The sequence below is a fragment of the Halichoerus grypus genome, chromosome 1 (assembly GCF_964656455.1).
Source record: "Halichoerus grypus chromosome 1, mHalGry1.hap1.1, whole genome shotgun sequence".
Taxonomy (NCBI): Eukaryota; Metazoa; Chordata; class Mammalia; order Carnivora; family Phocidae; genus Halichoerus; species Halichoerus grypus.
In genome coordinates this window covers 159,755,265-159,781,439 of record NC_135712.1, presented here as the reverse complement: position 1 = coordinate 159,781,439, position 26,175 = coordinate 159,755,265, and the positions used below count along the sequence as shown (strand labels likewise).

General features: G+C 52.1%; 1 protein-coding gene across 1 annotated transcript; it reads right to left on the bottom strand.

Annotated features, from left to right (window-relative positions):
• Positions 1-3,331: 3,331 nt before the first annotated feature.
• MCM2 (minichromosome maintenance complex component 2) lies at positions 3,332-24,183 on the bottom strand. Its single transcript, XM_036078517.2, has 16 exons — positions 24,044-24,183; positions 22,849-23,078; positions 19,799-19,974; positions 19,396-19,656; positions 18,443-18,662; positions 17,956-18,163; positions 16,141-16,275; positions 15,634-15,825; positions 9,170-9,263; positions 8,071-8,321; positions 7,823-7,949; positions 7,113-7,225; positions 5,964-6,212; positions 4,905-5,087; positions 4,568-4,723; positions 3,332-4,190 (listed from the first exon to the last, which is right to left on the bottom strand). The coding sequence occupies exons 1-16, from the start codon at positions 24,047-24,049 to the stop codon at positions 4,080-4,082; spliced, it is 2,712 nt and encodes a 903-aa protein (XP_035934410.1). The 5' UTR covers positions 24,050-24,183; the 3' UTR covers positions 3,332-4,079.
• Positions 24,184-26,175: the final 1,992 nt, after the last annotated feature.

Genomic DNA, 26,175 nt, shown 5'->3' with positions numbered 1-26,175 from the left:
TTTTTCACTCAGTTATCTTTCAGATTAATCCATTAGTAAACTCTTATTGCATGAATACAAGTTTTGATTATCCAGTTCTAAAATACATAAACTCCCTTAATCCTATACACCTTGACAGCTGCCCATTTCTCTGCTGCCCCTTCAAAGCCAAACTTCTCAAGACTTTTCTAGATGTGCAACTTCTATTGCTTTACCACTTACCTCCCCCTTATTCTATGAACAGTGCTCATCAAGGTCACCACCAGCCTCCATGTTACCACAAATACCCCATTTCCACTTAAGATGCGTATCTGAAACAATTCCCCAGCATCTCTAAGCTGGGATGTGTTATGGTTGATGGCATCTAATCATTCTAAATGTTAGCATTTTTGTCTTAGCAGCACATAAAATAATGGTGATTTTTATAGTAGATGGCATCTTAGAAGCAATGAAACTTAGTACGGTGGACAGGCTTGTCATTTTACCTGAACTTACAGCTGTTGGCCCCAACTGACCTCAACCTTCCTGAATTGTTTTCTTCTGGCTTCCATAAGCACCCCTCCCTTCATTTTCCTCCGGCCTTCTGCCCACTCCTAAGTGTCCTTTGTTGGTTCAGATAATGGGCCCTCAAGTCTCCTTCAGTGCTCATTTCTCATTGCGCTCTGCTGGATGATTACACCCAGCCCACTGTGATGGCTGTCAGATGATTATAGCTCATGCCCGAAACTCTATCAGCAGTCCAGGCTCAAATCTGCCTGCAAAGTTCACACTGCTACTTAATGTCTACAAGGCATTTCTAGCCAATACACCCACAGTGAAGCTCCTGGTTCCCCCCACTAAACCTCAACCTGTTTCTCAAGCTAGAAACCTGGTTACCATTATCCAGTTTCTTCTTTTCTCCCACTCCCACTTCTTATCCATCACTGAATTTTGCTGAAATTGCAAAATCCATCTAAACTGCATCCACCTTCCCCTGCCCCCTAGTTCAGACCACTGCCATCTGCTCCCCTCTTCCTCCTTTCTTCCTGCAGTCGACAGGGGCCAGGAGCTCCTGTAATACACGCCGAACCCTGTTACTCCCCTGCTTACCACCCTTCAAGGGCCGGCTCCTGCAATCAGACTCAAGCCCTTATTAGGTCTGTGTGATATTGTTGGGTAGCGTTGTAAAAATATATAGTACAGCATGGTGACTGTAGTTAACAGTGCTGGATGGTAGATTTTAATGTTGCTAAGGGTAAGAAAGTCTTTAAAATTTCTCATCACAAGAAAAATATCTGTAGCTATGTGGGGTGATGGATGTTAACTAGACTTACTGTGATCACTTTGCAACACGTACAAAGATCAAATCATTACGCTGTACATTTGAAACTAATAGAAGGTTATATGTCAATTATATCTCAATGAAAAAAAATTAGATCTCTCATCTTGGTTTCTAAAGAATAGGATAAACAATGTATAGTATATGTATTTTGTCTTCACCCCGGGCTCCTGGTCAGAGCTCCTAATGTCTTTGTAATTTCCTAAGTGATAAGAGGATAGGAGCATCTTTTGTTCTATTTTCTTGGTTTTATCTTGGCTCCTGAAGCTCCAAGTAACAAAAGTGAAAAGAATGTCTTTACTTATTCCTAACAAGCCCTTTCAACTACACCAGAGCTTAAGGAGGTGACTTTTGGAAAACCCCTAAGGATGAGGGCTGGTTGCCATGGGAACCAACCCTGGAATTAAAGGATTGGAACTTTCAGCCCCAGCCCCTGACCTCTGGGGAGGGGAGGGCTAGAGGTTGAGCTAATCACTAATGGCCAATGATTTAATCATCATGCCTATGTAATGAAGCCTCCAGAAAAACCCCTAACTGAAGGGGTTCAAGGATCTTCTGGGTTGGTGAACAAGAACACAGCCATGTGCCAGGAGGGTAGCGCACCCCAAACTCCACAGGGACAGAAGCTCCTGCACACAGGACTCTTTGGGACCCGCCCTATGTCTCTCTCCATCTGACTGATCATTTGTACCCCTCAGTATGTAGCAAGTCAGTCACAGCAAGTCAGCTGCTGCCCTGGGCTCTGTGAGCTGTTACAGCAAATTATCAAACCTGAGGAGGGGGTCATGGGAATCTCTGATTTGCAGGCAAGTTGGACCTAAGTGTGGGAGACCTGGGGTCCCACTACTTGCAACCAGTGTCTGAAGTGGGTGCAGTCCTGTGGGACTGAGCCCTTACCCTGTGGGGTCTGCATGCTGATTCCAGGTCATGTCAGAGCTGCCTTACATTGTAGGACACCCAGGGGCACCTGGGGGGCTGTTGGTTAAGCGTCTGCCTTTGGCTCAGGCCATGATCTCAGGGGTCCTGGGATCCAGTCCCACATCCATCTGGGGCTCCCTGCTCCCTGGGGAGTTTGCTTCTCCCTCTCCGTCTGTCCCTCCCCCTTGCTCATGCACTCTCTCAAACAACCTTAAAAAAAAAAATTGTGGGCCACCCAGTGTGTGACTGTAAAGTGAATTGAGTGGCGTGGAGAACCCACACATCTGGTGTCAGAAATGCTGTGTAAAGAAAATCTTTCCTTTCAGGTCGCAACTGCAAGGCCCAACTCTTGCCCCAGCTCTTCCCCTCCACCCCTCAAGCTTCAGCCACACAGACTGCTCTTTCCTTGGGGCTGGCTCCTTCCCATTCTTCTTCCTAAAGATCTCACCTTTACAAGGGCCACTTCCTCATCCCTCTTGTCCCCCATTCAGTTTCCCAGTACTCGACACTGCTTCCTTAGAGATCTCCCCACATTCCTCAGGGCCTTCCCCTTATTGGACTCCCCAGGATATGTGCAAGGAACTGAATAAGGAAATCAAACATACGAGGTTCATCAAACATCTGCAGGACTTTCACAGGAAGGACTCATCCTGGAAGTTTCCAGAAAGGACATTTTGGACAAGAGAGAAGCCATAAGGATACATTTCTGCTTCATCTCAGGTAAGAAACACTAAGAACTGTAGATGTCCACCCAACCCAAGGGCAGCTGAGCAGAGCTGGGCGTTTCCAGGTAGAGGCCAGATGGCGATGCTGTGGAGATGAACGACACGGCTCCATTTGGAGGCAGGGCCAGATTACCTCCAGTCCCTCCAGGTGTACAAGTCGGTTGTTCGCTGGTTCTCATGGATTCCATAGACGTCACAGAGGCAGCAACTACCAACTGAATTCCCTAGGCAAAGCCACACCATTTTTGCTTTTTGCACACCCACAAACAAGATAGCTCTTACAGACAAATCTACCTCCAACAAACACCAAAAACGGAAGATGGGAAAGGCCTTCAAGGGGAGTGCTGGAGAGCCTGTGTGATGACATGAAGATATAATTCAGACCAACAGCCACCATTATTTAGATTTTATTAAAAATAAAAACTACAGGAACAAAAACTGAATGTACAACGAGAGGACGGGGAGTGGCTAGTAGGAGAAAACAAAGGAGCACAGCAATGGTGACAACCAGCCCTTGCTAGGCACAACTGGAACCAACAATAAGCCTCATTCCCGTCTCACGACCACAGCAATCCCTGGCGCTGGGGGTGGGGAAAGCACTGGGCCACGTGTTGTGTGCTCTTCTGCCCACATTTTCTCTACTCACAGAAGCCCAGAGAAACCTGCAGGACAGAGTTCAGAAAAACACTACGAATACCTTGAACTTGCTCTTTGGCCAAAGCGGTAGAAGCATCCAGGACCGGAACTCACACCAAGAGGGCAACAAGTTCTCCTAACACCCTCATATGCTTGGTCATCTAAAACGGACTGCGGTACCCTGAACACAAGGGACTCTGGTCCAAGGAACAAAGTGGAGACCAACCTCCCATAGGCGGTGGGCTGCCAAGCAGGGGAAAGAGGAACACTGGCAAAGCGAGCCCACCCAAGATGGCATGAGGAGCAGTAAGTGGAGCTGAAGAAAGAAACAGCCTCGTTCCCAGCCCAGCCTGAGCCCAGCAAACGGTGGGGGGAGCTGGATGGTTCAGCCCCGGGCCCCGCACGCCCTCTCCGAGTCCCTCAGCAGTTGGGTTTTGTGAGCCTGAGAGCGTGGAGTCGGCCCCACCAGCATCTCAGCGAGCTACTGTGGATGGCCCCGAGCCTCAGAACTGCTGGAGGATCATTTTCCGTTTCAGGTCATGACTGAACCTGTTCATCCTGAAGAGCTCACTGTCATAAAAAGCAGACAGGTTGTGGATGTTGATCTGACGAGCCTGAAAAGAGAAAACGTCAAGTGAGCCACGAAAGTGAGCTTCCACTGGTCTGCCGCAGAGCCTCTGCACGGTGCAACGTCTAAGGCCCATTTGTGGGGGCGGTAAACTGAGTCGGGGTCTGGAGTCGGGACACAGGGCTTGAAAGCTTAGCTCTGCCAGTTGGCTGTGTCTGTCTCCTCTGTGAGACGGGATGGCAGTAACAGGACTCACCACGGTCAAGTGTAACTGCACAGAACGGGGCTCAGCGCATCATGAACACTTCATACATGGCTCCCATCCGAGGCCTGCCCACTTAATGATGGAGCAAGGACTTCTTGGCCCCACAGACGCCGCACAGCTCCCCACGGAGCAGCCCGCCCTCCCATCTGTGCCCATACCTTGTCCACCAAGTCCTTCTCAGGCACTTCGATAGTGTCCTGCTGGGCCCCAAAGCGGTTGCGCTGGTACGTCACCTGTTCTGCCACTAACTGCTTCAGGATGAAGAGCAGCAGCTCATTGTTGTCACGCCGGAATGAAAGGTAGCGGGCAAAAGTCTGCAGGGAACAGCCACAGTCAAATGACGCCCTTCCTCACCAGGACCCTCAAGGCTACTACAGAATGACCAGTCCCCGCCACGCTCCCGTCACGACCTGCCCGAGCAGCCAGGCAGGACAGCAGAGCCCAGATCCAGAGCCTCAGGATGCCCGCCGTGGCCGCCACACAGCTCCCACACACCTTCCTCATGCTGCGCATGACGCTGAACTTTTGCGTGTCGATGAAGCTCTCCAGCATCACGCGGATGGCCATGCTGACGTCATCCTCGATCACGTAGTCCCGCAGGTGGATGCGTGCGTGGGCCTCTGCCATGCGGATCATGGACTCGATGTGCCGCACTGTGATGGGGATGCTGCCTGTGGCCTGCAGGAAGGACAGTGTCCGGCCTTGTCAGTGCGGCCAGCAGCTCCTACGTGGCCACACGCTCGCGGCCTGCCGCCATCCCGCCGGCACCTTCTCTGCCCCTGGCACACCGTGGGCAGCCCAGCTGCCCGTTTCTGTCATGCGCAAGTGCTGCACACACCCGTGCAACATAAGTGGGGAAAAAAGCTGTTTGTATAAAAACTAAGTCAAATGCTCTCCAAGGACCTCATGCAGTTGAAAGGTTAAAAACAAACAAAAAAAACAATCAAACCAACAAAAAAAACAAAGAAGCTGCTGTCTGGGTTAGGTGGGTGAGACCTACCAATCTACAAGAACTCTGCAATCCAGGGGCGCTGGGTGGCTCAGTCGGTTGAGCGGCCGACTTTTTTTCAGCTCAGGTTGTGATCTCAGGGTCGTGAGATCGAGCCCTGCGCCAGGGAGTCAGCTTGGGGATTCACTCTCTCCCTCTGCCCCGCCCCCCGCTGGTTCAAGCTCTCTATCCCTGAAATAAACAAACAAATCTTTAAAAAAAAAAAAAAAAAGTTCTACATTCCAGCTGCCTTTATATTTCACTCCACTATGAAAGAACTGATGCTTGTTCAGACCACATGTTTGGGTGAGATTCACAAAGTCAGCACAGAAATTAACCAGCGGCCAACACTCAAGGGACCTTGGCCCCATACCCAGATAGACAAATGCACGCACATTTACGTTCCATCTGAAACAAAATGGCTAAGGTATTTACGTATCATTTTTTAAAGGCGTTCCAGCTCTAGCGCTTCTTAGATTAACAGACTGCACAGCTAAAGAAGCTTTTGCTGAGCTCCCCTCCCTGCATCCCCCCCCGCCCCGCCCAGCTGTGCCCTGGGCCCTCACCATGGACTCTTTCCTCAGGTCACTGTACATCTTGGCCACCTTGTCCTGGTCCATCTGGTTGAGCTTTGGGTGGACCCTCTCCTTAGCATAGATGATGTACTTCTTCAGGACTTCCTGCGGCAGGGGCTCCACACCGTACGTGTTGGGCATGGCGGGTTCGCGGGTGCCCGTGCTGCCCAGGCCCTCGTCCTTGTTGCTGGGGTGGTGCCTGATGTGGCTGCCAACCACAAAACGGGCCAGCATCTCATCCTAAGACAAGAGGGGAGAGGGCAAGTCACAGAGTGAGTCTCATGACCTGGCTTGGAGTAAGCTGGCTCGCTGGTAGAAGTGAAAGCTGCAGGTGCTGGAAGATGACATTCCCGCAACAGTATCATCCGATGCCTACTCTGTGCCAGGAAGCTGTGGGTGCTGGGGGTCACCGGTGCACATGACAAAGCTCGAGCTCACCTCTTGGTGAGAGAAGAGCAGACAGACACAGTTTTCAGAATAACCACAGAAAGGACCATGCACAGGACTGAGGGCCTGAGGAGACTCAGCCATACAGCCACCTAGAAAGAGCCTTCCAGGAAGAGCGAAGAGCATGTTGACAAGCCAAGGCCTGGCAGCTGCAAGGGAGGGAAACAGGTGGGGTGGCCAGAGTGGATGAAGTGAAGGGGGCAAGGAGGAGAGGCGAGGAGAGACAGGCCCAGAGGAGGCCTCTCGGGGCCAGTGGATTCTCTGCTAGTTACAGTGGAAGCTGCCAGCAGGTTAAGAAGAGGCATAATCCACCTTATGTTTTCAGAAGATGGGCTGGCTTCCAACTGGAGAAGGCCTTAACTGGGTGTGGGAGTGGAAGCCAAGAGACCGACCACAAGACACGGCAGTCTTCTGGATCTGAGCAAGAGAAGCCGGGACTCGGTTGCAGCAGGGAAGCGGTAAGAAGTGGGTGGGCACAGGTGGTCGGGCCAGAAGGGCCTGGTGGCAGAGACTGGACTCTGCCGGCTGGGCAGCGGACATGGGCCAGTGAAGGAAAGAGAAACCGAGGCTGACTCTCAAACACCGCGGTCCAAGTGGCATCCCGGTCTCTGCGCCTGACTCAACACAGGCCCCAAGCCTCGCTCAAGGTCCCCGGAACTTACTGCATGAGCCCCGGGACACGGGGTTGTGTACCTGGACTGGGTCCACTGTGTCCCTCACCACACACAGGACATCGAAGCGGGAAATGATAGGCTCCGTGAGGTCCACATTTTCTGAGAAGGTGAGCGAGGGGTCATAGCGGCCTCCTGTAACAAAAAGGCACCTCTCCATCAGGGCTCATGCTCCCTCGATCTGCTCTTCTTCTGAGCACAAAGTTCTTGCCAAACTCAAGGTGCTTCAGGGACGCAAGAGAAAGACGACTTCGGAAAAGGAAGGATGCTCAGTACCTGCATCTGCCAGGCCTTCTCGACAAGACAAGGAAAAGGGCTTTCCTGGAGCATTTGCCTGAAAGAGCCTTTAGACTAAAAGTCTAATCAACTCCCAGCAGGAAAAACCTAGAATAAGGTGGGTGAGGTGCCTGAGTTCCCTGCCCACAGGCTGACTGGGATCAACAACCAACTCCACCCAACCTTAGATAACGCACTAGATTTTTCTGTCTTCTGAGGAAAATGTCCAAAACTGGTTCTAAGAACATGGCTTAACAAAAGACCCCAAGTCTTGCTTCCATGCAGCCCCAGCAAGAACCGTGGAAGAGAGGAAGGTTTTCTGATGCTCAGTTCCTTCCTCAGACCTCGGGACTGGCCGAGGGACGCTGCAGGCTTCTATTCCCCAAGGTGAGGCCTCTCTGGGTCCAGCCCCGCTGTGGCAGACCCCAGCCCCCGTGGCCGTCGTGCCTGGCGTACCTATGGGGTTGGCTGCGGCAATGATGGTGCAGCGAGCCTGCAGGGAGGTGACGATGCCGGCCTTGGAGATGGAGATGCTCTGCTGCTCCATGGCCTCGTGGATGCTGGTTCTGTCCTGGTCATTCATCTGCAGGAGGTTCAAATGTGTGATGCTTGCCCCGACCGCTATCCCGTTAACACCTGTTCCCCCCACTCAGGGCTAAGCCAACACATCCCGAATCCCATCGCCACGGGGCCCAAGGACCCACCTTGTCAAATTCATCGATGAGACACACTCCTCGGTCAGCCAGAACCAGGGCTCCTGCCTCTAAGGTCCATTCCCTGCTGACGGGGTGCCGCTGGACATATGCCGTGAGGCCCACGGCTGAAGCCCCCTGGCCGGTGGTGAAGATGGCTCGGCTAGACACTTTCTCAATGTATTTGAGGAACTGAGACTTGGCTGTGCCAGGATCTCCACACAAGAGCACGTTGATGTCGCCTCGCACCTTGTGCTTACCCCCTGAAGGAGGCAGGGATGGAGGTGGGGATAAGAGGGAGGGGAGGGGTGCCAGACATAGCCGGATTATCTCTAATTTCTCAGTCTGCTTAAGCCGATAGCAAAGCATATTTTCTAGAAAGGGATGCAAGACCCTAGGACTAGCAATCCCACTTCTGAGAACTGAACCCAGAGAGATGGGGGCACAGGGCCACTACTATAAAGACGCTCTTAGGAAAGTTAAGAAACTAGAAGCAATGCAGATGTTTTCCACTGAGAAGAACAGCTCTGTATGCTGTGCTATAGGGACCTTGATGCACTCGCTTATGGGAATAAATCTGCTCAGCATGCACCAGTGCAATAAGATGCCCCACACATGCTAATGAGCAGGAAGAGGTAAGCTGAGTATTTTACAGTCACTTACACGCAGGTACAGGAAATACTGTGTTTATGAACAGAAATACACGCATGCCATGGAATTGTGTTATTGTGTAAATACACGTGTAAGTCTATGTGAATGGCCACGCAAAGGTCCACTAGTGCACACACCACACTGATCAGGAGTGACCCACCAGGAGGTGACTGGATTAGAAACGGTGGTCAGCAGGGACTTCCATCTTTCTGTGACTTCTAACAATTTAAGAAGAGGATGTAATTCTCTCTACATATTCATGTATTATTTTTATAGTTAAAACCGCCCAAGGTACCATAGCCACGGGCTACACTCTCCCTACAATGACCGAGCCACACATGGTCTGGCCATCTGCTAACATGTACTTTTTCCCCAGGCACCCAACCTTTAAATGCAAAGTCCTGCCTTGTCTGGTACCTGCAACGCAGAGGGAAAGGGGGTGGCACCCAACGCCACTCACCTGGGTTTTTGGGCTCCCCTCCAAACAGAGCCAGCGCCAGGCCTCTCTTGATGTCTTCGTGCCCATAGATGGAAGGAGCAATACTGGCAAAGATCTGCAAGGGAGGGAGAGCCAGTGAGAACGGGCGCATCTGCTCTGAGTCTGGGCCAACCCCCCACATACGGTAGGTCCCCCACCGGCTCGAATCTCAGGGTACAGGGATGTCTCCAGCCCCAGAATGCCCACACCACGGCTGCTGCAATCCCACCAGGCCCCAGCACCAAGCCCTGCTCTCTGACCTTGGGCGGGGCAATTAGTTGGCTTTTCCTGAGAATCACAGAACTTTAGAGCTTAACAGAATGTCAGTCGGACCCCCTTTCTAGTCAGATTTCAGAAAGGACTACCCAAAGGTCACAGAAAGGAGACAAGACCCAGGCCCATGAAACAGGGCCATGTGTGGGAAGAGGGTGGGCTTTGACAACACAGATGTAGGAAGACACCTCCCACAGGCTCTGTGGCTGCCTGAGCCTCAGTCTCCTCAAATGGAAGACAGGTATCACAACCCAATTCAGAGGACTGGGTGGGCCCTAAGTGAGAGGTTTATACAAGTTTATACAAGTGCCTGGCTCCCGGCTATGCTGTGATAGCCAAATATGATAAATATGGAACATTCAGGAGATGGGCCCACCAGGAAGTCGTCATTTCAACTGGTAAGTCACGGAGACATCTATTTGTGAGAGAAAGAGAGAGAAGAGGAAAAGAGAATCTCAAAATCTGCATGATTTTTAAAGATGAAACCAGAGACAACAAAGAAATGTCTTGCCAGTAGGAAGCAGCTTCCATCTCCTGCACGCTTTTACTGTTCTCGACCTTCCTGCCATCTGCATGGAGGGACTCCACAGAAGCAGTGCATGCCCCTCCTTCCCCCTTACAGGTTACACCGAGGCGGCTTGTACCGCAGCAGGCCCTGCGGGGGGGGGGGGGGGGGGGGGGAGAACGCCGAAGCAGGAAAGTCAGTGCTGAAAATCTGGAGGGCACCCACTGGATCCAGCTGTCCTGCCTGCCCACCAGCCAGACAGAAGAACTGCTCCCTCGGGGCTCCCTTGAAGCATGAAGGTGGGAGATGTCCCGTTCTTAAGAGCTGGAGTCAGGGGTCAGCAGTTTATCCTGCGGATGGCCACTCTGCACTGCTGCCAGGGGGCAGCATGACCAGCAGGTCCTTCTGGAAAGAGGATATGCCAATACCACTGGTACTGAGCTGGAAATGCCTCCTGTCGTTACTTTATATAATAAGTCAGGAGTGGAGGTCAGTTTCCACTTGGACACTTTTGCTGGTTCTTTCCTTGGCCCTAACATTTCCTGCAAAACCCAGCCCAAGGAGACACAGAACTGCATTAACTGGTGCACAGTGGTCCAAGCCTGATGTCTACAGAGGCTGGCCTCTCTTAATACTATTTCCCACTGAAAGAAAATTCTACTCTCCATGGGGCTATTTGGAGAAATGGCTGATCCCAGGTCTGGGCAGGAATTGTGTAAAAAGAACCTGCAGTGTCTTATATAAGAAAGAAGAAAGCTATCAGAGACCTGGGGTCACGCCAATAGGACTCAGAACGATGGGCTTCATGCTCGGCAACTAGAGGGACCCGCTGGGCATCACCCGGATGGCCACTGCAATGCTGAAGCCTCGATGTTGTTTAAGTCCGCTCATCTGTGAGGACACTCAGCGGTCACCTCAGAGGAGAACCGTTCATTATTTTGAAAACTGGTAAATGAAGGGAAAGGATCAAGCACAATCCTGCTTTTTCTACAGGACCTCTATCTAGGCACAGTCCAATAGTTAATAAAGAGAAGTTTCTCTACGCAGAAGCATTCCAGAAGATAAATGAAGGAGGATTTGGAATTAGAAGACCGTCATTTTGCGACCCCTAATGAATGAGTAGGTTTAGCCAAGGATCGTCAGTGGCTGCTAAGATCACAGAGAGACAAGGAGACGCCAGGTGCTACGGTGGGAACACAAGACCTCTAGCCCATCTCGCCACGGACCCCACCCAAAAAGAAATCAGCCTGGATACTGATTATGCATGTGCATCATTGACAATTCACAGAAAACAGATGGCCCAGGACTACGTTCGACAAAGACCATCTACAACACCCAGAGTGTCAAAATCTCAACAGGACAGATGACCCAGATTCTTCCACAAAAAGAGAGGGAGAGGGGACCTAAAGACGGAGACTTAAGAGACAGATCAACCAGTCCCAACGTGCGGGCCTTACTTGGACATCAACTCCAAGAGACTTTTAAAAAAAGAAAAAAGTAGGATAATCAGGGAAATGCGGACACCAAGGAAATACTTGCTACCACGGAACCGCGAACCCGTTTTTAAAGTGTGGCCTCGGTGCTGTGGTTCGGTGCAGTAGGGAGGGCCTGTTACAGATCCACGGCTGCAGGTCAAACACTGTGTGGGGAACTGGTTGCAGTCATTGAGGGGACTGGGCGTGAGTACAGAGGACACAGGGGTGGCCCGACTCCAGCTGCAGGTGGAGCCCGGGGGAAGGACATGCAGGGTTCATTGTACCCACTCCATGTGTATGTCTGCAAGTTTCTGCAATAAGGCTTCAATATTCAGACCAGGACTTATACTTGGGTGGCCACAGAACTCACCATAACCAAGTACCGCCCCAACACACACACGTCCTGCCGAGCTGCAGTAACTTAGGGAGAGGGAGCAGAGAGCAGTCCCTGGCGCGCAGACTCAGACCAGACCGTGTGAACAGGGATCCTGGCTCTGCCGTTAGCTGCTATGCTGCATGGCAGCTTACTTAACCCGGGCCTCCGTTTATTCACCAATAACACGGGCACCCGTAACACCTCCATTATAGGATTGTTACTGTTATTACTATCTGGAAATTACCTATGCAGTGTCAAGCAGATGCTTAGCGCTCGGTATGCAGGACTCTTCCATTGCACCCTCACCTGTGCTGGGAATGTCAGGAGAGACAGTCCGCCATGGATGTCTCATCTTCCTGGACGTCTTGTGGGTGTGCAAGGCTGCCCGTCCCTGACCTCTCTTTACCCAGACTGTTTCTCAGGGCTGTTCCCGTGGCAGGCACCCCTGCAAGGATGAGGTAATGTCTCCCTCCAGGACCAAGAGCAGCAGGCCCCCTTCTCGCCTGTTATGCACAGCTGCCCAGGCTCAACTCCCCTCCTGCAAAGCACCCGCTGCATCCAGATGGGCCTCCCTACAGACTAGAAGGCAGGGAAGCAACCATGCTAAGGCTAACGCTGCTGTCGCTGACCCAGCTGGTCTGAGAGAGTAATGGGCAAATGTACTGGCTAAGAAGAAAGGAAGAATCCCGGATGCCTGGGTGGCTCAGTCAGTTAAGTGTCTGCCTTCGGCTCAAGTCATGATCCCAGGGCCTTGGGATCGGGCCCCATGTCGGGCTCCCTGCTCAGTGGGAGTCCGCTTCTCCCTTTCCCTCTGTCCCCCCACCCTCTGCTCATGCGCACTCTCTCCCTCTGTCTCAAATAAATAAAATCTTAAAAAAAAAAAAAAAAAGGTGGGCGCCTGGGTGGCTCAGTTGGTTAAGCGACTGCCTTCGGCTCAGGTCATGATCCTGGAGTCCCGGGATCGAGTCCCGCATCGGGCTCCCTGCTCGGCAGGGAGTCTGCTTCTCCCTCTGACCCTCCTCCCTCTCGTGCTCTCTGTCTCTCATTCTCTCTCTCAAATAAATAAATAAAATCTTTAAAAAAAAAGGTAAACTCAAACCCAGACCTGCTAAGGAATGACACATTTGCCAAGAAGTATTCCACTTAACCCTCATAATGATCCTGGTTCCCCCACATCAAAAAGAAGGAAACAAACCAAGGCTCTGGTCAAACTGTCTGTTCCTAAATGAGAGAGGCAAGACCTGACCCCAGATTCCTCTGAATCTGAAGCTCATGCTCTTAATTCTCAATACACACTGCCCTATCCCCTGCCCCCGCCCCCACCCCGCTCAGAACAGCCCCGACATGAAGTGCGGCCAAGTTCCCACCCACACAGCTACTGTGAGCACAAGACAATGCACAGGAAATGTCTAACGTGCCCTAAAGCTATTTTTATCCTCCTACGGACCTTTATGCTTTCAACATCCATTGTCCCGGGCGGCACGCCCATCCAGTTTTTGTACAACTAGTTTAAATTTTGTACCGACGTGCAAAACAGCTAGCTGCTGAGCACGCAGCAGCGCACCATTCACACGAGCACATCCACGTAATCCTTGTAACAACTCTCCTGTGGGTGCTACCTACCGTCAGCTCATCCGTACAGAGGCGAGCAACTCATCTGATCACACCAATGATTAGGCCAAAAGCCAAACCTAAGGAGTCTGATTCTCCTGTTAGTTCTTTAAAATCTAAGTGTTAGACACGGCACTTATCCCTTGACTATTTCTACCTGTCAGCGGCCAGGGCTCACAAAACCAAATGGGCCGGAAGGCAAGCTGAGTTCATCACGCTGCAGAGGACAGAGCAGGGGGTGGCTGGGACAGACAGCAGGGAGCGTGCCCCACTGGCAAGGGCAACCGCCCCTTACTTAGCTTTCCCATCAGTCATCACTGGACAGAAACAAAGACCTAGCACTGACGGGTGCTTGGACGGCCAAAAACCGGGGCTTCCAGATTTTTAAGTGCAATCTCAATTCCTAAAGGATGATAACCAATTCAAAAAGAAAAGCAAACAAAAAAGAAATGGAAACACAGAACCACCTACCAACCAACCAACCAAAACCCCTCAGCAGGCTGCATGTGGTCCACAGGCCACCAAATTGCAAACCTCTGGCTTAAATAGTTCAAATGAGCCCCATCATGACAAGCCTGTCATCCTTTCAGTTTGTCCCCAAAACTGCCGAGTGTGGTTTCTGTCTTTGTCCAAGTTCTTGGTAAAAATATCCACCCTGACAGTGGGCTAAAGCGGTCAGTACAGACCAACGCTCCCTGGTATCACCCAGCCCTCCTTCCCCGACGGGTCTCAGAAAGGTGTCTTACAGAGATGTCATCGTCTCTAGAAGGATTCCCCTCTAGATCCTTCTAAAAGACCTCTGTTTAGAAGTCACCGTCTCCAACCCTGAGGGGATCACGGTGTAAGCGTGCAGGTGTAACTGACCTTGAGCAGTCACTACCATGATGCTGGGACACGTCTGCCTGGCAAAGTCAGCTGTGTGGACAAAGAGGCAGACAAAACAGCAGCTATCACCACACCAAAGTGTGGCAGAACCTTCTATGTTAGGGCCATTAGGGGCAGTTCTGGAAGTCTGGGGCACAAGGCACACACAGGGACTGGCCTGTCCAAAGCCTGAAGTCAAGCACATCCTGCCTCCCACGCTCTATCTGCTGCCGCTCCTGTCTCCTCAACAGAGCAGAAGAGCAGTGGCTGAGAACTGCAGCAGAGGGGAATACGGCATTAGCGAACTGTTCTAGAAGCACACTGCTCCTTCGGCAGCTCGGGCACACGTGCACACAGCTGATGCGTGCCAGGTTAGCGGCGAGGGCCGGGTCGCCAGCCCTGGACAGACTGGCTCAAATACTAGTGAAGAGTCTGAAAACATGTCCATCGTGTTAGTGCTAATCTTCCTCTGGGAAGAGTAGGCAGCAAAGAATCATGGGTTGTGGCTTTCTTCCCATGTTACTGATTAAGTGAAAAGATCCTGTGTTTTTGTCTTCTTTCTTATTATCGGGGATCCTGATTAACTATGAGCCCCAGGAAGGGAAGGACTGTGTCTGACTTCCCACCACGATCCTAGAACACGGCCTACAAGGTATTCAAGGACTGGGTATATTGGCAGAATGAAGTTCTTGTCCTCCCGAGGCTGGGGAAACCCCTGCCTCTCCTGGTGGAACCCCAAATCTCGGTGGCCCAAGTGAAGGTAATGGAGGTGAGTGCGTCAGATGTGGCCCTGCGCTCAAGGGAAGGATGCCATTTGCTCAGTAAGCCAAATGGAGCCTGCACTGATTGACCTGAACTGAGAGTCTGGCTCTTAAATCCCTAGCTCCCCAACCTTCAGCAAAAATGTCTATAATTAAAAAAAAAAAAAAACAAGAAAAAAAAAAAAAAAACCAAAACTCTAAAACCCTCTTGGGGTAGCATTCTTCCCAGAGAAATGGGTGTTGGGTCCTCCCCTGGTCTGACACCAGGGCATATACCCTCACAAGAGGAGTTATTCCTACTGCTCCACCTGTTTCAGCTTTGAGCCTGGGCTCGACTCAATCCACTGACTCCTCATCACAGCCCCATCCCGTCGAGGGGTGGGTCCCCGAAGACAGCATTCCAGCTCCTCCCCCAGAGCGCAGCCCCCCTCCTCCCCCCAGATCAAGGCAAGTTGATCGAGCCAATGCTGGGAAGGGAAAGAATGAAGAAACGGAGCCCAGACCCCAAGACCCGGGAATCAGGACCATGGTTCTGGGGCCTCCTCTGGAAGCACGACAATCCCGCCTGGACTTCCACCTGCCTTCTCCCCGATCTGCTGGTCCTTGGAAAGGCTGGTGATCATCTTCACATCTTCGTCCGTCAATTCCCCCACAGCGACCTTGTTGTCCTTCTTGGCTACGTGGTTGGCTAGGATGACGGTGGCGAAGACAGGGAAGCCATTGGCCGTGTTGAGGGAGCCGTCATAGTTGTTGTGGTAGATGCCAGTCAGCTCCTAGGAGAGGGGACACAACCCAGAGAGCCGGGCCGGGGTTAGACTCAGGGCCAGGGTCCTCCCCCCGCTGCCTCCACCGTCCGATCTCTCCTCCTCAACTCCTCCCTGCCAGACAGCGAGATGAGTAACCCGGAAGACCAAAGCAAAACTTCTACCCCCTACATTCCGACTGGCCAGTCCTTTACAAGGAGGAAAGGTTCCTCCTCCAGTGACCTCAGCCTACCCTCCCGCTGCCAGCAACCCTCTCTGCACCACAGATGCTCACGCTGATGTCCTTAGCAACTTGGCTCCCTGGCCTGCTTCTGGGCCACTTACTATCTCATCTCCTGGCTTACAGCTGTCCACCAGATCGGCGAGCAGGATAGCATCTTTGGAGCGAGGCAGCCGGCCAGCCGCCACTTTGCCGGGACTCTCCTGAATTCGGATGCGCTGGTAGTTCTGATAAATGGTCTGCGTGGGACAAACAAGAGGTCACAGGGGCCTGTCTCTGCATGGCCGACTTCGCGCTCCTCCAAGCACAGACTTATTATGTCACCTGACCCTGGCCACAGCCCCATGAGTAAGGAGAACAGATAGGCTTCCTATATCTCCATCAGCTGACCAGAAAATGGACAGCCAAAGCAGAAAATGAGACTGCTGTGACCAACACATGGATGGTCCCCACTCCTGCCACTACCCCTGTGGATGCCTCCTTACTGCAAGACAGTCAAGCACCTGCTTGTAGCCAAGCCCTGGTGCATATGGACGCCACAGCCATGCTGTCTAAGTTCAAACCCTAGCTCCATGGCTTAAGCTGTGTGATCCTGGGCAATGATGTCCCCTCTCTATGCCTTCTCTGCGGAATGGGGATGCTAAGGCTCTGAGTGCAACTTCACATTGAGGGTTAAATCACGTCATACATGGGGCACCTGGGTGGCTCAGTCGTTAAGCGTCTGCCTTCGGCTCAGGTCATGATCCCAGGGCCCTGGAATTGAGCCCTGCATCGGGCTCCCTGCTCTGCGGGAAGCCTGCTTCTCCCTCTCCCACTCCCCCTGCTTGTGCTCCCTCTCTTGCTGGGTCTCTCTCTGTCAAAATAAAATAAAATAAAATCTTTAAAAAAAAAAAGCAGTTGCTCTGGATCCTGAGTTCTAATCTTTTGGGCCTCTTTCTAGCTGGGTGACTTTGGGGTCAATAATATCACCTGCCTCAAAAGGTGTGATGAAAACTGAATTATACATCACCCACCCACTAGGTACCTTGCAAGTATTCCAGAAACTTCAGCTGTAATTATTACTTACGTAGAAGCAGAGCCTGAAACCCTGCTCCTATGTAAGAGCCTTCTCAAGGAGCTTCCGGGAAAGCAGACTCTTAAGGAGGATGAGCTGAACAGGCAGGGGAAGACTCTGGGCAAAGGCATGGGCTCACCCTCCCCAAGGCAAGGTGCACCTGAGCTTTTGAGCAGGTCTGTTTTCGGCTGTGGGCTGCCACAAGCAGAAACTCTCAGGCGCTTTCTGGTAAGGACGTCCCAGCTAGGGCACTTCTCAGAGGTGCAGAGTACTGAGAGCTCAGCCACCGGCATTCACGGCAGCAAGGCGGTAAACGGGGTTTGGGCATCCCCCGAAGGTATTGCGATGACCCCGACTCTACAGATGAAATCATTCAAATACAAAGGCAAACAGCCCAGAAGCTTTCAGCAGGGCCTCCTGAATCCAGCACAGCAATGTCTAAGCTAGTTATAATCCAGAGGCCCCCAACGAGAGGCCCACAGAGAGGCAGGTATCAGAAATGCCAAGGGGAAGCCCCATGGGAGTGAGGGATGGGAAAGCAGGTGCCTTTCTAAGGAGACAGCTGAACAAGGAATCAGCCCAGTTTTACCAGAACTTCCCCTTTTTTTTTTTTTTAAAGAAAAACCATCAACTTTGACATATTAAACAAAATGCCCTGGTTTTAAAATATTGGCTTGAATTTTTGAAAAACACCCCACGGGCCAAACTAAACAGCTGGCCAGACATATCTGGTTCGCCTCAGGGCATGGTCAGTGCACAAGTCCATCTTATTTCCGGGGGCTGCCATGCTCATCTAACTGCCTTAGAAGTGGGGCAGGCCCGGTGTAGACAGGAAGGGCAGCCACCAGCAGGCGCGGACTCTCACCTCTTCCATGTTAACTTCAAAGGGGCCAGCCGACTGGCACTCAGGGCAGGAGCCCGGCTTCACCTCCTGGTTCTGGGACTGACAGAAGGGCCCCAGCACGAAGTTACACTTGTTGCAGTTGTACTTGACCATGCTGAGCTGGGGCAGGACGCCCGTGCAGCTGGTCACCACCCCGCTGGTGCGGATCAGCTGGTTCAGGTGCAGCTGCCTGCAGGGACAAGAGGGCCTATCAGAGGCCTGGAGACCGATGACTGACCCATGCCCTCCAGAGGTCAGGCTCTAAGTGAGGTGGATCCAGAAAACTTGGATCCCACCAGATCCACACCATCGCACCTGGTCCAAGCCAGAGTGCCAGGCGGGGAGGGCGCTCCTTGGCCACAGCCAGCCCGCCCAGAAACCTATGGCCCTGTTGGAGCTCCCCTGAACGAAGCTGGGCCACAGGGTGCTGAGGATGCAGGGCCTCAGGCTCACCCTGCCCTTGGCTCACCTCAGCGAGCGCAGCTCCTCTACAAGAGGCAGGTGGGAGATGCGCACGTGGATGTGGCTGGCGATGCGGTCGTACTTCGGGTACATGGCCAGCACGACCTCCAGCGCAGCCTCGTCGAAGATCTGCAGCAGCTCTGCCGGCGCCTCTGGCAGGAAGTAGGCCAGGACGTGCTCCCGGGCCGCCAGGTCCTCATAGTTCACCACCAGGCTCTCGCGGTTCTCTGGAGGCGGGAAGAAAGACTAAGCACAGAGCTCAGCCGGGGACACGGCAGGCAATTTCCCTCTCCCTGTGCAAGGAGAAAGGCCTGCCCCCCACCCCCCCATCCTTGACTTAGAGCTGGAAACCCCAGCCCTGACTTCTAAACCTGCCCTGCTTTAGCTGTGTGACTCAGGCAAGTGACACATCTTAAGCCTCAATTTCCCAATCTAAAATGCAGACATCACACGACATATGAAATCACATTAAGTGGAACGATATGTGCAGGAGGACTGCAAACTCAAAATGCCTAAAAGGACCAGGAAGGAAACCTGTGAATAAACTGTATCAAATACAAGACAAAAGGGAGCGGTGTGTACAGCAGCGGACCAAGATCCACATGCCTCCTTTTAATTCCTGTCCACAGAAATGTGCTATTTTCTGACTAAAGTAGTAATCCAGACTTCTACATTAAATCTGCCACCTTTTAAGCATGTCAGATACTTTTGTGGTTCAGCTGTCCAGCAGAGCGTCCTAGTGCAGACATGCAATGCTTTTTGTATCTGCTGATGACGGACATCTCAGGCTTCAGGTGCTAGCTCCTGTCCAGCAACGGGCAAGTGGCTCAGTATTCCCTGCACTTCATATTTCTATTAAACATGCTGTTAAAAGGCCCAAGTGAATGACGCCCTACGGGAAAATTCTGCAAGGCAGACTGCGGTGAGCAGAGAGGCAGCGGGGACACGTGGAAGCCACACCTTTACACATGTCGCTGATGCGCTCCTTGAAGACGTTGTGGCCGTGGCCATCCACATGAGTGCGCAGGAAGTTCTTAAAGCGGTGGTGGATCTCCAGGCGTGGGCCCGCCATGCTCACCCACTCACGCACGGAGTGGCCCTTAAGGTCCTCCAGGTTCTCGATGCTCTCGATCATGTCTTCGTCCTCCTCGCCGTCCTCTGTGGCCCGCTCTACCTGGCGGCGTTTCCGGGAGGGGCGCTCCTCATCCTCCTCATCGCTGTCTGGGGGCCAAAAGGGTACCCTCAAGTGAAATTTTCCTACCACCTTCCACCTGCCTTCCCCAGAACTCCTTTTCCAGCCCCCTGAGGCTCTGGAAGCTAGGACCAGCCTTGCACCCTTGGAGGTGCAGACATTTGAACCTACCGTACAGGAGCCCGCGACGCATGCGGCCCAGGCCCCGGCCGGCCTCTCGGTCACGCTGCCGCATGGCCCGTTCTGCTGCTTCCCTTTGACTGGCTGTCAGCTCCTCGACGTCCTCATCGTCCAGGGCCAGACCCTCAGCCTCGTAGACATCCAGTTCTGGGATGGCACGATAGTCCCTGAGGGAGCCCCAAAACAGACCCCGTTAGTATCAAAAACAAAACAAAAGCGGGCCTAGGAACTGGGCCTACTCCAGCCTGGGCAGGCCAGAAGAGTCCCCAGGCAAGAAATACAAAGGCTCCAAAAGGATCTCCAACAGAGACAAAGTGTGGTCTGTGCATACAATGGAATATCATTCAGTCTCCAAAAGTAAGAAAGTCTGACTTTCTTACTACAGTGCTACAGTGTGGGTGAATCCTGAGGACAATGGGCTCAGTGAACTAAACCAATCACAAAGGACAAATACGATAGGATTCAGTTTGGGGAGGTGAAAAAGTTCTGGAGATTGGTTGCACAACAACGAGAGTGTACTTAATGCCCTTGAACTGGACACTTAAAGATGATTAAGATGGTAAATTCTGTGTTATGTGTATCTACCACAATAAAAAACAGAGGGAGGGGACCTCCAGACAGCTCTGAGCATCCAAAAAGAAACAAATCTGAAGAACCAGAAAACCTTCAGGCAGAAAGGCCCTTCAGCCAGCCAGCCCCAGCTCCCCAACAGGGCAGAAATTCTCCCTGCACCTTCCCCTCCCAGACAATGCCACGTCAAACCCCTTGAAGTACTGGGAAGGTCTTCTATTGACATCAGCCAAACCAGCTTCTCTGAAACGCCTGCCCACTGGCTCAACCCTCTCAGCTACTCCAACACCTCCAAGGACCTGTTTTCCACGATGTCACCTGTCAGGTATCTGAAGGGGAATGCTGTCTGGACAAAGAACCCACTGAGAGCAAGGACGGCTTTCCTCCCTGCAATTCTGGGAGGCAGACATCATTACTCCATCTGAAAGATGAGGAAACAGGATTATGGGGATGATAGGGCTTTTGCCAAGAGCCACTCAGCAGAGCTGGGTGTCAAAACACAGTCCAACCACAACCTTCAGGCTTGTTCTCTGATACCACACTACCTCCCCAAGACGATCCTCTGGAATTCTCCCTTTTTTCAGAGTAAATGGTGATTGGGGGGGACCTGCTACCTTTTTTTTCTTTTTTTGAATAAACTCAGAGTAAGTAATCCCATGTTGCTGATGCCAGAAACAGATCCCAGAGGAGCCAGGTAAATGTGTGGGCTGATCCATTTCTGAATTCTTAAATGTTCTCAGTTAAAACATATTTGTCTGACTCATTGAGAAAATGTTAAGTCACACGAGATGTCCTCTGTCCTCAGTGAAATTCTAATTGGTCCATAAAAAATTAATAAATTGGGTTTTATCAAAATTAACAACTTCTGTGCCTCAAAAGACACCATTAAAAAGGGAGGGGGGGCCTGGGTGGCCCAGTTGGTTAAGCGTCTGTCTTCAGCTTAGGTCATGATCGTGGGGTCCTAGGGGATTGAGCCCCGCGCTGGGCTCCTTGATTGGTGGGGAGTCTGCTTCTCCCTCTGTCTGTGCTGTTCCCCCACCTCGTGCTCTCTCTCTCTCTCTTGCTTGCTTTCTCTCTCAAATAAACAAAATCTTAAAAAAAAATAAATTTTTAAAATAGCAAGACTGAGAAGAAAATATTTGCAAATCACGTATCTGATAAGGGACCTGTACCCAGAATTTTAAAACCTCTTACAACTCGATAATATTAAAAAAAAAAAAATCAAGCAATCCAATCATAAAATGGGCAAAAGATCTGAATAGACATTTCTCCAAAGATATACAAATAGCCAATAAGCACATAAACAGATGTTCCACATCATTAACCACCAGAGAAATACAGATCAAAACCCCCATGAGACATCGCCTCACACCCACCGGGATGGCTATCACCGAAAACCAGAAAATAACAGGTGTCTGCAAGAACCACAGGAACTAGAACCCTCATACACCACTTGTGGGAATGTAAAATGGTGGAGCTCTTCTGGAAAAAGGTCTAGCGGTTCCTCAGAAGATGAACCACAGAGTTAAACATATGAGCCAGCGATGCCATCCCTAGATACATGCCGAAGAGAATTCAAAATGTGTGTTCACGTAAAAACTTCAGAGCTGGCTGATTTGTCCAAAGGCTCCCAGTTCCTTCCATAGTGTGGCACATACGGCGCATCTGCTCTCATCATCTGGGGTGATGGGACTTAAAGCAAAGATCCGAAAGGTCCAGGGAGCCCTTGCAAGTCCCTCCGGTGGCTCACCCCATGGACTGTGGGATGGCCTGGACACCATGTTTGGAACCCCTGAGTCAGGGTAAAAGAAGGCCCCAAAGGAGAGTCTTCATAAGGCTCTGGGCATTCAAACAATTCTCCTACTAGCATATCTACCAAATCCTGCTTGTAAATACGGGGTAGAGCAGCAGGAGAAATCTAACCCTGCTCCCTTGCAGAGCCTACTCCATTACCTTACCATTAACTCTCATAACCTTTAATACATGTTTCTATTTTTATTAATAAGTGTGAAAATATCTAACTCAGGGCCAGGTACAGATCAGGTGTAATAAATATTTTCTGAATTGCATCAAAATCTTAATTAATCAGATGCCCCCTCCGCCCCCCCACCCCAGTTTCTTTGAAGTTGCAGAAAAACACTCAGCTGCCTGCTTCCTGTTCTTCCAAATCATCCTTGGCATCCCTGATGTGGTCCACCACAGGAGAGACTCCTTGCATCCCCTGAGGTGCGCATCTTAGAGAGTTGAGGCTTACCCAGGCCTTAGGGCCCAGTCTATGATACAGCAAGTTACTCGGGCCTATGTTGTGGTTCCTTGGACTTGTCTGTTCCCCCTAGATTCTGCATGAAGGTGCACTCATAGGCAAGGATACTGATTCCTCTGCTTCCCCTGTACCCAAAGCAAGGTCGCTGGATACACAGTGGGCTCTCTGCAAAACTACCTGCTGAGTAAGCCACTTTGAATGAAAATACCTCTCCATGCCATCTCCGATAAGCTCCTCTCCATCTTCTTCCTCTTCATCCAGGGGTCCCTCTGTACCTAGAAGCCCCTCAGACTCATCCTCAAAGGGGGGAAGATCACGGCCAGGGCTGGAGGTCAGGGCATCCGTGCGACGGGAGCTTCGCCCAGGGCTGGAGGTGAGAGGATCACTTCGCAGCCGCCGGGCTGGGCTGGATGCCACGGTGAAGGACTCAGATGATTCCTGCAGGAGAGGACCGAGAAGGTGAGGGCTGACTTAGCATCCTAAAGGGGGTCCTCTCCACCTGTGACCCTGTTCCCCCCCACTCCACTCCAAACCCCTCCAGCCTCAAGACTTTGCATCTCACGTTCCCTCTGTCTGGAATGCTCTCCTGTGAGCTCTCTGAGCCAATGGCTTCTCAACACACAGGAACGAGCTCAAATATCACATCCTCAAATACTCCAGGCACTGACATTTCCCTGTGTTTTCTCCATGACAAGTCACTAAGGATACCTCATTTGTTTATGTACCTGTTTCTCTACTCTTCCCACATTCCTCTCCTGTGAGCATGGCTTCCCACCCACAATATGCAAGACATTGAGGCAGGAGACAGAACATGAGAGTGACCAAAACATAAGCGATCTGGAATTTACAGATTGGTGGAGAGAACAGACAATAAATAAGACAAAGAGACAAAAAAAACACTACAATAATATGTGCACGAAGATGCGGGGCCTTATCGGTCTTGTGTACTCCCGGCGCCAGGCATAGAGAGGGCGCCCCACAAGCAGGTGCGGAGTAAAGTAAATGATGGTGGTCGGGTAGGCCACTAAGCTCGGGTTAGGGAATTCGAGCTCCCAGCTTGGTGCGGGAGAGGAGGCATCCCCAGGGGGACTGGGGCGGCGTGGGGCCCGCTGGCTTTGCAGACCCCGCAAGGGAGGAGTAAAGGGGAGACATCAGCTCCAAACCAGAGCCCAGCGACCCAACCCCATCTGGAGGCCCGATCCGGCCGCGGCGGAGCGGGGCGAGGGCCTGAGGACTCGACATGCGCGGCCCCTCGCCCCAGGTCCCGGAGCGCCCCGCACCGCCCGCGCCCCCGGCCCACGCCGACATGCTGGCTCGCCGGGACCACCCGCCGGCGCCCCACGCCCGCGCCTCCCTCCCGCACGGCAGACGCGCAGGCCGCCGGGGAACACCCGCGCCCTCACCGCCATCGCAGCTCCACGATCCCCGCCGCCACTCCAGCAACAACTAGTTTTCGCGCGAAAACCGGCTCACGTGACCCTCCCGAGCCCGGGAAGCGTCTGAAGGAACACTGCGTCATGACGTCGGCCCCATCGCCGTGCCCGGGGGGCGGGCCAAAGAAGGAGGCCCCGCCCACGCCTCCGAGGCGCCCCGCCTGCCGGCCTGGTGAGCAACCGGGCTCAGGGCGGCTTTGACCTCCAGCAAAGGGGTGGGAGCTGGAGCTGCGGGTGGGGGCAGTGGGGACCAGCCCCACCTGCCGCCTGCGTGACCTCGCTCGCCCTGTGGCTGTTTTACAGATGAGGCAACTGAGGCCTGTTTTCTGAGGTCTCGTGAGCAGAAGGTCTCTTTCAACTACTCCAAAAGCTCTCTGGTTGAATACTTAGAGCACCCAGACAGCTCCAGGATGGTAGAAGGCCACAATTTGATGTTTTAGTAGGAGTTATTTTCACCGAGAAAAGCAAAGATGCGGAGGCGTTCAAGATAGAAAGAACGTCATTTGTAAAGATGTAGAGGGCATGGCACAGCGGGGATCTCTAAGCAGTTCTGTAGTTTTGGTTAAACAGCTTGTGATGCCCAGGAAGGGGGAATCCCTCAGGCTGCTCCTGGGTGGTGGTGGATTGAACCAAGCTGCAGGCTGTTGCTGCTGTTCTTTCCCCAATTATACAAGCACCTCAGGCTAGGGCAGGTCCCTTGGTGAGCAGGGCAGGACTGGAGGTCGGTCAGCCCTCAGTAGTTTTGTGCAGCAAACAAGCATCTCTGGGTGGAACCCCGTGTAGGTGTAGGAGGGATCATGAGGACTGGAAATCTCCAAGAGACATTTAGGAGGTAGAATCTACTGGCGTTGGGTATTGAGGACAGCAAAAGGGAAGCATCCAGGAAGACACGGGGATTCTGGCTTGGGAGACTAGGTGGATGATGGCACCACCTCTGAGATGGGGAGTGCAGGAGGGAAAGAGGAGAAGTTTGTTTCCGGCTGTGTTGAACGTGGGCCCTGAGTGGAGATATCCAGGAGGCCATTTAATGTTCAGGTCTTGAGAGAGAGTTCGGGCTGTGGCTGTAGATTATCTTGAGAGTGGTTGCACCGTCCAGCGAGTGAGTGCAGTGAGAAGAGAAGCCCAAGCCTCAGACCTGGGATACCCGAGCACATAGAAGGCACCAACAGAGGACTCTGGACAGGAGATGGGGTACTGGGAGTTGCTGAGGAGAAGCCAGAGAAGAGATGGTGGGTGGGATTGTATTAGTCATCTATTGCTGCATAGCAGATTATCCTGGAATCCAGCAGGATTTCCCACGAGGGCTTGCCATAAATTTTACACAGCATCTTTACCCACCGCATATGGCTCTAATATGACAGGGTCCACGGTTCCTGTGGCCTAGGGGACAGCCCCTTTCTGCTGTGAGCCTCACTCAAAGCTGGAAGCTTTTATGTTGCCCAGAGATGTATGGGTCAGAGCAGAATCCTCAGGTGTTGAATATACTGCCCCAGAACCCAAAGAGTAGGTTCTGGTATTGTGCTTCCTTCCTTGCAATGGGGTGTGCAAGATGCAATCATTTGTCCTTTGGAAGCGATGTCCTGGTGTGTCCCAGACCGCTAGACTCCACTGAGGTGGCGAGCACCCACACCTTCACAGGGGTTATCCTCCACCTTCTGGAGCACCGATGTCTCACCGAGGTCTTCATTTACTTGTTACTTCTCATTCAGCCAGCCAGATTAGTAGGATGTCATTGATACAGTAAACCAATGGACCATAAGATGACAAAGGTGGGGGAGGGACCACTGGCCTGGGGCGAGACCATAAATGTGAGTGGCTGTCTTTCCCTGTGAATGTCAACAGTTCCTCATACAAACGGTCAGATCTCAGGCCAGCAGATGGGTACCTGAGGCCATGCCGACCCATGCCGGCAAGGATGCCAGCCCGGAAGCTGCAACTGGGGCTACTCCTTGGTTGAGTCTGCAGCAGTCCACTACCATTCTCTGTATTGTTTTAAGGTCAGATTGATGAATTCATTAGGGATATGATGAGGTCCACCCCCAACTCCATATGCTTTAGATCTTCATGGGTAGCACTAATCTCTGCATTTCCCCTGCTAGGTG

Bases quoted from the DNA above. Each gene is read 5' to 3' on its own strand.
- MCM2 (XM_036078517.2), bottom strand. The intron at 16,276-17,955 runs GTGAGAGTCCGC...TGTCCCACGCAG, and splicing joins TTGAAGTTAACATGGAAGAG to ACCATTTATCAGAACTACCA. The intron at 15,826-16,140 runs GTAAGTGGCCCA...CCCCTCTCCTAG, and splicing joins GTAAGCCAGGAGATGAGATA to GAGCTGACTGGCATCTACCA.